General features: G+C 37.6%; 1 protein-coding gene across 1 annotated transcript in view; it reads right to left on the bottom strand.

The window, feature by feature from the left end:
* Positions 1 to 9212, bottom strand: part of spock1 (SPARC (osteonectin), cwcv and kazal like domains proteoglycan 1) — a 184728-nt gene extending 175516 nt beyond the window's left edge. The window contains exons 1-2 of the mRNA XM_079893507.1: positions 8999 to 9212; positions 8450 to 8599 (exon numbers count right to left, since the gene is read on the bottom strand). Of these exons, the coding sequence (XP_079749633.1) occupies positions 8450 to 8599 (150 nt within the window). The 5' untranslated portion in view covers positions 8999 to 9212. The remainder of the gene's footprint in view (positions 1 to 8449; positions 8600 to 8998) is intronic.
* Between the last annotated feature and the right edge of the window lie 3193 nt (positions 9213 to 12405).

Below are 12405 nucleotides of genomic sequence, written 5' to 3'. Positions count from 1 at the left end.
AATTTGCTGGATTCTTTTTTTTTTCCAAACTGCTAGATTCTGCCTGTTGGGTCATTTTGTTGGGTTAAATTTTCACAGTGTTGGGCAGTTTTGTGTAACCCACTAGTGGTTGACCGATATATCGCCAAGGCCGATATATCGGCCGATATTTGCCATTTTTAAAATATCGGCATTGGCCGATAAGTTTTTCTGATTGGCCGAAGTGTTGGATGCGGGACTTTTAACGGGTGGCGCTGAGAACACCAGCGCCTGAGAAGAGTACGGCAGCGCCTGATCACACATTTTCCGTCTTCATTAGTTTATGATCTCTGTCAGTCATATCTAATACTTTGTTAGACAGAACTGGTAAAAAAAGAAAGTAAATAGTAAACGAAAAAGTAAAGCGTTTGCTTTTATATTATTTGTAACAGAAAAGGCAAACAATCAGGCTAAAATACTTTCTCATTTACCGTCAACATTCAGCAAATGTGCATCTACATTTTTTAAACAAATATCTGAATATCTAATAAACATTTAATTTAACAAACCTTGCAGATTTAATCGAATCCAGCTGTGATATCTTGTGAAGTGTGCATCTGTAGCCTGCATAAACGTGTTACTGCGCGTGACGGTCGGTCCGATGCGAAGTGAGTGAATGCAAACAGCTGTGCTATCTCCAGTTGCCCTGTGTCATATTCATATCGTTTTCACTGTGTGCTGTATGTAAAATTAGCGTTACCTTGTCTTTATTTGAAAAAATATGATTACCATTGCACATGAAATTACCAGATTACCGAGTTCCCTGTTACAGTGTTTACTTTCTTTTTATTCACATATTCATATATTTTTAAACAATTAATTTATTTGTGAAAAAAACTGTAACAGGACTGCAGATTCAAGAAGTTGCCATCTAAAGTATAAGCATGTTTATTTTAAAGATTTGTTTTCTAATTTATTAAATATTGATTAAAATAAATATAAAGTGTATGTATACATATATATAAATAAATATCGGCTTTATATCAGCCATCGGCCACCCTGCTCTCTAAGATATCGGCATCGGCCATCAAAAAAACAATTTCGGTTGACCACTATAACCCACTGCTGGTTTAAGTTTCACTGACAGTTGAAAATTATGCACTTCCTCACAAACTATCCAGTCTGCTGCTTTATAATAACCCACTGCTGGTTTCCCAAACTAGATTAAACTGGATCAGTTTGTCAATGGTCATTTTGTCTTCTGTCCCACAAGGAAGCAAAATTATTAAAAAAAATGACATTTCAAGAAATTCTTATAACTGTAATAAGTGGAATGATCGATAGAACAATACAATGATGGAAACAATCAAAAGAACGACAGACAGACAGATAGTCAGTTAAGCCATTATTCATTTCTCAAGTCACTGGAAATGCAGGTCTGATAAAGGTTCACACATAACGGCACACAAGATAGCAGCACAAATGCAGTTGATATGATTGTGAACAAAGCCAAACGATTTTATGACCCGTCATATACTTTCTAATAGTCCTCATGTCAAGCATGAATAACAACAAAATAAATCAATAAATTGCATCACTTTTTCTAGGGTTTTCTCTGCAGTCTTGTAACATAAGAACCTCCAAACATGATCAAAACCTATTTTCCTCAAAAAGGTTTTCTATCAAATGACACCATGTACTAGATGATATTTTGTTTTTCTGTAGATTTATAAAGCCATTACTTATAAGTATGTCACTTGAAATCATGCAAAATCATTATGTAGGCCCTATGCCACTTGAAATCAGGGTGTAAAGGGTTAACAGTGAGTGTCAACAGAGAGCTTACAAATCACTTAAATATAAAGCTTGAATAATCAGGATCGGTATCGGTATTGGTCAATCATGATGACAAGAAATCGGTAGTTGGTATCGACTGCAAAAATCCTGATCGGAGCATCCCTAGTTTGTACAACTCAATTTTAGCTACTTATGTGTTAATTATTAAATAAGTCTGATTGATTAATACGTTTATTATTACTTTATTATTTCTTTTTGGTTTCGGCTTTTGACCAAGCGCATCCTGAATTTTCGGTTTCGGCCTAGAATTTTAATCCCCGATGCAAACCTAGACAAAACCAAAATTTCCAGACTCTCCTCTGCTGTCCTCAGCGCTTCTCTCTTTAGACGGTGAGCAGTTTCTCAGTAATGAGGCTCATTTACATGGCAGTCACAGCGGTCCCAGTGGATCCATACCACACACACACAAGGTCTCTCTTATGATTGTGCCCTTTGAGTTCTCTCATAAATGACTTAAAAGGACACAGAATCGAATCAAATTGAACTGTACAGTCAGTAGAACACCTCCTGAATTTGCACTTTTCCAATGATCAAATGATGGTCGGATCTCTGCTGTCTAAATGTTGCTTTATTTAGCTCTGATTGATTTCAGTATTCAAACTCAATTTAATGATGACATTATGTATCCCAGACAAACATTAAATGGGTGATTTGTTCCAGAAACACTTTTTGCTATGCTGGATGAAAGTCTCTTCATCCTGATGGCAATCATTAAGTTAAGTGGTCTAAATATATTTATATATTGTCTGTGGAAGGCGTAGGACCATAAAATGTAAGTCCAATCACTGAATTCGGTCCGTATGCAAAGATACGATGTCCTACCTGCCTGTCAACGTATGCATTTCCTAACCTGCTCGCGCAGAGATCACACGTCATCAGCGCGTTTCATGCTAAGAAAGACGCAAGTCACTGAGCACCACAACACAAACAACAGTTTCTCCTGAACCAAAACAACCAGCTTATGCTGCGTTCACACCATAACTGTAATTTGGAAGAGATGGAAACCCGTGATGTTATTCTCGGAGCTGGAATATACTCGAATTTATGCGTTTCAATGGCAAAACTATCAACGTCGAAATGAATCTGCAGCAGTCAGGTGGTACAGGTCAGAGCTCTTTAAGTTGTTTCTGTTCATTATTATTGTAATAGTATGTGCTTTGAGACGTGAGGTAGGTCGTATCGTGACGCTTTGCAAACTCTGCTGTGTGCGTTCATGTGTTTTGAAGGAGGTCGTCACATTCATTCTAAAAATTGCCTACCCCAGCTTCAACATCTATGGCAAAATAATACTTCCATATTTTAAACAACACAAAACTGCACAGAACAAACCCAAAGCAAGACCTGCAGCATTTCATTAATATGATTTAAAATAAAAACAATAAGACCTCATGTTCACATCCAGTCTTTCCACATCTTCTGACAGCTGTAACCTCACCTCTACTGTCCAACTGCATCCAATTCATTCCCATCAGCCCTTAGGAAGGATAGTCAGTCCTTCACATTTAAAGAAACGACTTGACAAGGTCATTTTTCTTTTCTGTGTTGATGTGTTTCCTGATGAAACAGGAAGTTGCAGCAGAACATTTTATGCAAGATAAATCATTAAAAAATGTTGTTTAGTTTTCCTAAAGGAGAATTTGTAATGTGTATAAATCTGCTGCCAGAGTAATCTTGTCAATTTATGAGCATTCAAATGAACTAAAAGATATAGACACTGACTAAAAACTAAACAACTCTGATTTAATGTGGTCTTTACAAAAAGTAAAGATTTTGATTAGAACCAAAAAGATCACTTAACCAAAAGAGATCTGCAGTGATGATGTATTTTTGTAGGCCGACCCATAAGTTAGCAACACTCTGGTTTCCTACAGTATAAGCCAATAGGATTTTTCCATTGGCTTTTGGATTATTGCAGAAAATGGGCTCTATGACCAACAAAAGTTTATGATTCATACATTTTTTCATCACGATAATCTTCACAAATGAACAAAACTTTTATGAATATCGAAGCCTAAAGTAAAAAACCTACAGCGAACAACACCACACCTACTTGTTAAAGTAAAAGCTATAATGTTAAAGTAAAAACTTATGTAAGTTATGTTGTAGAATAAAACGTGAAAATATCTTGAGCTTGTGTTGAAAACATTGGGGGGAAAAAACCCACTGACTTCAGGACGATGGAACCGGAAGTGATAAAGCTAAATAATAATACCATTATCTTTTACAGTTGCTTTACAGCAGAAAAAAGCAAAGCGACAGTGGGGGCGGTACCGCAAGTAATGTAATCGGTGTACGGCCGAATACCGTGTAACACCGGCAACACCGACTTCCTCAGCAGGCCTACTGTGAAGCCGCTTTGAAACAATTTCTAATGTATAAAGCGCTATAAAAATAAAGGCGACGACTTAAAATGCTAACTCGTTTTTGGGTTTTGGCCGACAAAAAAACATTATCTCTGCATCCCATTAGAACCTAAGATACATATACCAACTTAAGAAACCAATTCAGCCAAAAATGGGTCTTCATAAGTAAAGGGTTTTTTGCTTTTAAACCTGCCAAGTGGATGGAAAAACAATGCAGAATAAAACCTGCTGCAGCCAGAGCATTGCTTTAGACAGGCCCACACAGATTTCACAACGACCTTTAAAACGAGCACTAATTTCAGGCTTCAGACCGTTACTGAAAAAGAAATCCTTTCAAAATGTGTGTGTGTGTGTGTGTGTGTGTGTGTGTGTGTGTGTGTGTGTGTGTGTGTGTGTGTGTGTGTGTGTGTGTGTGTGTGTGTGTGTGTGTTAGGGCTGGGTAAAAAATATTGATTTCTCGATTTTAATCGATTCTCATTTTTACGAAACGATATCGATTCTTAAATCCCAAGAATCGATTAGTCATCCTGTCTTCAGTTGATGAATGATTGGAACATTGTAGCGTGCATCCCATCCAATAAATCGCAATAATCTTTGTGCTTTGTTACTATTGATATGAAACAAAGTCTCAGATTTCAAATTACGTCCATTTTCTAGCGAAATTCAAAAACATAATTACCGTTTTGGCGCTGTGGCGTGAGATCGCTCCGGCTCAGCTCAGCTCAAGAAAAGCAGCAGAAGCACATGATCTTCCCTTCCACCTTAATAATACCAGTTACCCCGTGAAATAAACATGAATGAGCATCTGAAAATGTGTTAAAAGGTACAACTTATTGAAATTCGTATCATGTCACATGGAATCGCTCAATTAGTGTTTCAACCGTGGAAAGACGTCAGTAAAACCGCTTGTAAACAATGTCATGTAACGTCACATTTACCTCAGAAAAACCATATCCAGCGACCATAAACTCGTTAGTCAGCTAGAACAATTAACTCTAGAGAGGAGGATTTTGCTAAATATATGCACCATATTACATATTCATTCTGATTTTTAATGTTCTTCAATATTTGAATGTTTGAATAAATCTGGCAAGTTTTTATGACAGCCACCATTTAAATGTTTATATTGAATATAACTTTATTATTATAAAAATAAATAAAAGTGTAATTGAAGTGTTTACAAATCAGTTAATTTGTACCTTCAATATTATAGTAGGCTAATGAAGCCTAGTAGGCTACAACTGACTCCCATAGTTTACAGCATTAGTTAAGAGATTAGTTTTCCTTGAGAAAATTTGCCATGCATTGTACCTGATATCCCAAATAATCAATACTGAATCGAAATCGAATCGAATTGTGAAATTGGTGTCATTACCCAGCCCTAGTGTGTGTGTGTGTGTGTGTGTGTGTGTGTGTGTGTGTGTGTGTGTGTGTGTGTGTGTGTGTGTGTAAAAATGTCAGTCTGTGCTTAATCTTCAGAAAACCCTTAGTTTAAAGCTTTTAAACCATGGGCTCAACACTACCTGTCATCTCTCACCCTGACAGACTGATGGAGCTTCTGGAGTTATTACTCAAATTCACACACTCACACATACACCACTATAGAGAAAAATAGGACTTCGAGCTATGACGTATCTAATGCACAACACTGAAATGTGTGTCAGAGATTTTGCTTTACCATTTAAACTGCAAACATATTAAAGCAGAACTGTTTTACAATATATATAACCTACACATGAGAGAAAACAGAATTCAACATATGTCGCTGGTGTTTATACATCAGCTAAATAACAGCAGGGTTGTGCGCTCAGAATTGAATTGACAATGTTTTTTAAATTGAATTAAGTTTGAGTTGAGGTAGCAAACAGAATTGAGAATTGCTATTTAAATTTAAAATGAACTGAAATGCAAAGAAAATCATACTGCAATTTGCGATTTTAAATTAGATAAAGAAAACTTGTCAAAACAAACTTTAAATGATGGCTTGACAAAGCCTTGTCTGAAAGTTTTAATGCAAAGTAAAACGTTTTTGTACTTAATTTACATATGCATCCTCATATTTAATCAATTAACTTTCATTTTATGGATCAAGGTGGAAGAACGCTTTGTTTCCCAGAATATCATTACCTGTTGCATTTCTTTAAAATTGGAATTCTGATTGTTTCCTCTAATGAGAATTTAATCTAATACTAGTTTTGCACTCATGTATTGTGGATCTGGTTTTGCATTGATGCCAGATTTCATTTCTCATTGAATAGTCTGATCTTTTACTGTGTAGGCTATCCTCCAAATAAAAAGAATAAAAAAAAGAGATGAAGTGCCTTTCATTTGTGCAGCATTTCATTTACTGGCTTATCTAAAAAACACCATTAGCAGATGGTTATTTAATTTCTAAACCATTTGCACATTTTCAGAAAAATGACTACATTGTGATCTACACATTCTCATATCAAGATGCAAGTTGTTGGTCATCCCACCCACCCCTTATGATTTTTCCAGTGTTGGTGGTTGTTCAGTTAAAACCATATGAGCATGGAAGTGTGTGTGTGTGTGTGTGTGTGTGTGTGTGTGTGTGTGTGTGTGTGTGTGTGTGTGTGTGTGTGTGTGTGTGTGTGTGTGTGTGTGTGTGTGTGTGTGTGTGTGTGTGTGTGTGTGTACTTGTACAACTATCTTTGTGAGGACCAGTTTGAGTTTTAGACCATTGGAGTGAGGACAAAGAGAGTAAAGTGAGGACATTTTGGCTGGTCCTCGGTTTCTGAGAGCCCTTTAAAGGCCTGTTTGAGGGTCAAGACTTGGTTTTAGGGATAAGGTTATAATTAGGTTAAGGGTAGGTTTAGGGTAAGGGTTCGGGTTAGGCACTTAGTTGTGATGGGTAAGGTTTGGGTAAGCAACTAGAGATTGCATTGTGTCAGTGAATGTGCTCATAAAGACAGATGTACAAGAATGTGTGTGTATGTGTGTGTGTGTGTGTGTGTGTGACTGTGTGTGTGTTCGATTATGTGCTAATGTCCTTGTCACCTTCCCTTTCAAAGATTCTCTGACTGCATCAGCATTCATAATATCACCTCTCATTAACACAGAAAAATTACTGACACAGAGAAAGAGAGAGGCATATAAAGAATGAGAGGAGAGAGAGAGAGAGAGAGAGAGATGCATAGTGAAAGAGAGAGGCGTGAAGAGACTCTTCATTTCACCTCCTGCAATCACTTCATCCATATAAAGAGCCTCCGAACCCCCCTGATCTCACTCTCATAACCCCTGAACACACTTATGGACAGGTGCTTCGTTTCGAGATCTCAATCTCTCCAGTGCGGATTACACAACACATGCACGCAACACACAGGCTGCATCCCAATTGGCATACTTTGACTGCATACTAAAACTATGCACACCAGTATCCCAGTACGGCAGTAAACAAGACAGTAACCACATATTTAGGATTTAAGGGCCAAATGTTCTAGCTGAAGAATCAACCATTGATATCTGATACCTGAAATCTGATCTGATTCCTCTCTGTTTAAGATGATTATGGGCCTGATACAAAATGTATACCCACACCTAACAACTTTCTTACCAATAACATTTACTGTACACTTAAAAAGCCCTAACAGTTCTCATGTTTTTCAGCGTTTTGAATCTGACAGTTCCTGTGTTATTATGTATTCAGATATAATTTGGCACTACTGGTTGCATATTATATAGGCTAGTGGATATTAAGTTAGTGTGCATATTGAGCTTCTATAAAAGTAATTTTAAGTAATATTCGGCCAAAAAAGAAGCAAAATCATGTTATCTACCTAATCTATGCTATCACTTTACTCATACTGCTTTCAATGTCATCTAATTCTGGATGTACTAATCCTAATCTTGCATACTACATTTAGTAGGGATAGTATACAAACACTAGATGAATACAGCCACATTCACACAAGCTCACACACATCCATTCTTTTGAATATATGTAACGTTAGGCTATATTATAAACACTAGACAACCCCTAACCCTAAAATAAACCTTTAGGGCATTTTATATTTTAAGTAATACACCATTTTGCTCAAGCTTTTACCTAGTGGGAAAGACAACAAAAGAAGGATCAGTCAGCTTTTGCTATTTTTCAGGGATTTTTGAGAGAATTCCCAAGCAGGTTAACAAAACACCGAGACCATCCTTTGACTTTTGTTCTGAATTAAGCTAATTAAAATGACTACAGACCTTTACGCGGACATTTGGTCCACCCAGTGGCATAAGGAAATATAGTGGGAAAAACTCACATCGCGGAATTTGTTCCAGTATTTGCTCTTGTCGTACTGGGACACGGTGCTCATCCACTTATCATTGTCCAGCGGGTTTCCATCACTGCTGCCGGTAACCGACACCGTCAAAAACACCAGAGACACGAACAGACCGAGACTCAACATCATCTGAGAGAGAGAGAGAGAGAGAGAGAAAGAGAGAGAGAGAGAGCAGGTGAAATTAGGCACGGGGCACTTGAAGTAAAGACGTCAAGCCCTTTTGAGAGGACTTTCATATAAACAAGCTCAAACAATAAAACATCAGAAAGCTCACTAATTCGTATCCAATAAACAACTCCAGAGCCTCACAGGCAGGGCGCGGATTATTTCTGGATTATAAATCCGCTGAATATGTCCATCTGATATGATTAATCGTCCCTGAGGAGAAAATCCTGAGGTGACTGACAAACAAAAATAACGGACTTTAACGGGCGAGTAAAACGGCTCGCGCTTCCCGCGTTCGACTCTTTAAGCCTTCTGGTTTAATTGGCTTCATAGTATTATAACGACATTATTCGTTTCACTCACCTCAAGGCGGGACTGTTCTCGATTCCCGGGGCCAAACTAAACGGGTGATTGGAGACCGGGCGGGCGGCGCGTCCGTGGGACCGTAAAGTATCCGAGACACGGGAGAGCGGGTGAGTTTCCTCAGATCTTGTAGCTGCTGCACTGAACACGACCGGGAGAAACGGACCCGTGTAATGGAACGGTGAGCGTCTCCGCCCCCTCTACCGTGACTCCGCCCACTTTTCCTCGATCTCTCTCTCTCTCTCTCTCTCTCTCTCTCTCTCTCTCTCTCTACACAGAGGGACGCGACGTTGTGTGATAACGCGTGACGCAAACTCTAATAACTAAACCGAAACGCTGCTGTTATGATTCTGAAAGCTTTCTTCTCTGAACTTTGTATATTATAACGGAAAGGTTGTAGTTTTGTCGCGTACACACACACACACAAGCTCTCTCTCCCTCTCCCTCTCTCTCACACACACACACACACATACTTTTCAGTCTTTCTCTCAGAGATTGATGTGGAACAAAGGGAGTGCTGCATTCAGCCGGGAACGCACGCGCTCGTTGGCGTTGAGGTGTGCTGGAGGAGGAGGTAATACGCAGGTGTTGACTTTAAGCTGTAAAACATCCTGTGCTGTGCAGAGGGAATCGATACACCGACATGCTCTCACTCCCTGATCACTCCTAACAAATTAAAACCTGCCTCCGCTTTCATTTGAAATCAGGCTGTAATGGCTCTAAACTGCTGCTGTCCACTGCAGTGAATTCAGCTGCAGGGAGACGGAAGGGAATATTGCCTCATGTTTAATTGAATACAATAAACAAGTCAATGGATTATCTCATTAGTAAACATAACGCGGGGAAAGTATTGAGATTGATATTTGTAGGTGTTCTCCGTAGTCTAGTGCAGTGGTTCAGATCTGCTCTCTATCAGGGTTTGAACCGCTGATCCAGTGAGTGTGTGGGGGAGCTGTCCATTCAGCACCACACACACACACACACACACCTTTGCACTGCAAATAAGACCCAGTAGCCTCTTTTGATGTGTATAAACCACCAGACGGTGCGTCCACAGACTGTTTAATGCTCCGCAGAGGCGGCATACATTTATAGCTACAGAAATTACTATTCCTGAAATAATGTTATATGGCTCATTCCATTCTAACAAACCCAGCATAATATAACAAAGTCATATAAAGAGGGGACACTTGAAGAGTTGTCCTTGAAGAGTTCGTTGCCTGCAAGTATGATTTTATATTTATTTATTTATTAATATACTATATGATGGTAACAGGATTGACATATATCCTGGTAACAAAGCACTTACCATTTTTATGCACACTAAAATCTAAAGATATATAAATAAAATGCTAAATACTTGCTTTTCTTTTCTTTTTCAATCTAAATGTATATAAATGTATGACAGGGGATAGTCCAAAAAGGCAGAAAATGTATATAATAAAGTAAGGTTACTGAATTATTGACTTTATTTATTTATTTATTTATTTTTTTTACCTGTAATAATGTTCTGTGCATAGTAAAAGTTGCTATTCATGGTTTAAACATATATGCATAAGTGACACAAAGGGCATCTAATTTGTGGAATGACTCATGAAATTGATCTATCAATATAATATAACTAACTATTAACTAATTGCTGATTAGCATGCATATTACTTGGATATTGGCTGTTTATTAGTACCTATAAAGCACATATTAATGGCTTATTCTGCATGACCATATTTTACATCCCTTAATCCACCCAATACCTAAACTTAACAACTATACCTTAACAACTAACTAACTAATAATAAGCAGTAGGAGTTTATCGTGGCAAAAGTCGGTCAATAGAGAATTGGACCCTAATCTAAATGTTACCATTATTTCTAAAGAAACATGAATGAAAATGTGAAATTATAACAAAAATATAATTATTGATGAAGCAAAACCACATCAGAGCCTCTAGGAACTGAGATGAATAATAATCTGGCATGTATACAGCATTGAGTCTGTACAGCCTTAACTCAATTGTGTAAAGACGCCTTTAGAAAGGTCTACACATTAATGCATGATGGACGTTTTAATATGACAAAACAATTTATCACTAAATCCATCGCAATCGAACTAATGATGACCTTGGTGTTGGTCATTGTGTTGAGTCACAGCATTATGAGTGCATGAGTACTACAGTTCAGAAGTCACAGATACTGAAAATGACTTATGTATAGAGTCATATTGGCTGGTGTGACTCAGTGGTTAAATATTTGTGCAGATGGTAAATAAAAGCTTGATGGTTCCAACCCTGCAATGGCTGATTCATGAATTGTCATCTTTAAAACACTGAACCTCCTGCGACGAGACACTCATGGACACGAGACATGAAGCAAGCGCCAATGACATCTATCATGCTCTGTGTGCAGCAACAGTTTCTCTCTGTCAAGCAGTCCTGTATACGTGTGTGTGTGACATTAGTTTGTGTGTTTAATTTATTCTGTTCCACTCCATTGGCTTAATGCTGTTAATGTTAAGTGGCAATATATTAAAGTGGGTAATGTAGGTCAGTGTGGTTTCTGATTATGTGCCGTTAACATTTTACACTTTGAAAATGTTAGAGTGTGTAAAATCAGCCACAGCCAAGATATTTACACAGCTAAATCCGCATGATATATTTCTGAAATCCAGCTGATTGACATGCACATGAGAGATGCATTAAATTGTAAATGAGAGAAACGCTGAGCACACGCAGAACAGATAATTTTAATTGAAAACTTTCACTTGTGCACTGAGGTGCAACGCCAGAATATTGAGAGCGGTTTCACATTTTTCTCTGCTAAACAAAACCAGCTAATTATTCTTTTAGCATACACTATATTTACTTAACAGAGAAGTGCGCAAGCTGGTAATTGTTGAGGTTATGAAATTACATAGGCTAATTTGTTCATTTCCAAGGAAAAATGCTGCATTTTAATGCACAAAATGAAAGCTCTCATAGAGGCACAGACAGTGACAGGACGCCCTCTATTGGCTAAAGGTTTTGTGCCTCCAATGATTTAAATTGATAACTATATTATTACTTATTTTTATGACCAAATTAAATATATATCAATACTTTGATCAATGCATACTTACAGCAATTCAATATTATTTTTCTTTTTTGTCACTGATTGATTTTTGTCTTTAATAGATAAGACAGTGGACTTAAACCAAGATTATTGGAGTACATTGTACAAGAAAACACTGTCAGTTTTTCTACTTCAAAATTCCACATTTAATTCAATGTGGTACTTGCCATTTCTTTGTGATTGTTTGTGAAATTTACTAGCAATTTCCGAGTGAAAACTGTTTCTTTCCGAATCGCTTTCAGTGTTTGTCGTGAGCAATGCACCATAGCTATAAAGGAATAAAGGAAATGATGTGTTTTTGTG

The sequence above is a fragment of the Squalius cephalus genome (genome assembly GCF_949319135.1).
Source record: "Squalius cephalus genome assembly, chromosome: 14".
In the NCBI taxonomy this organism is placed as follows: domain Eukaryota; kingdom Metazoa; phylum Chordata; class Actinopteri; order Cypriniformes; family Leuciscidae; genus Squalius; species Squalius cephalus.
The sequence above is the reverse complement of the archived record's forward strand: the minus strand, read 5'-3'. Positions and strand labels throughout refer to the sequence as shown.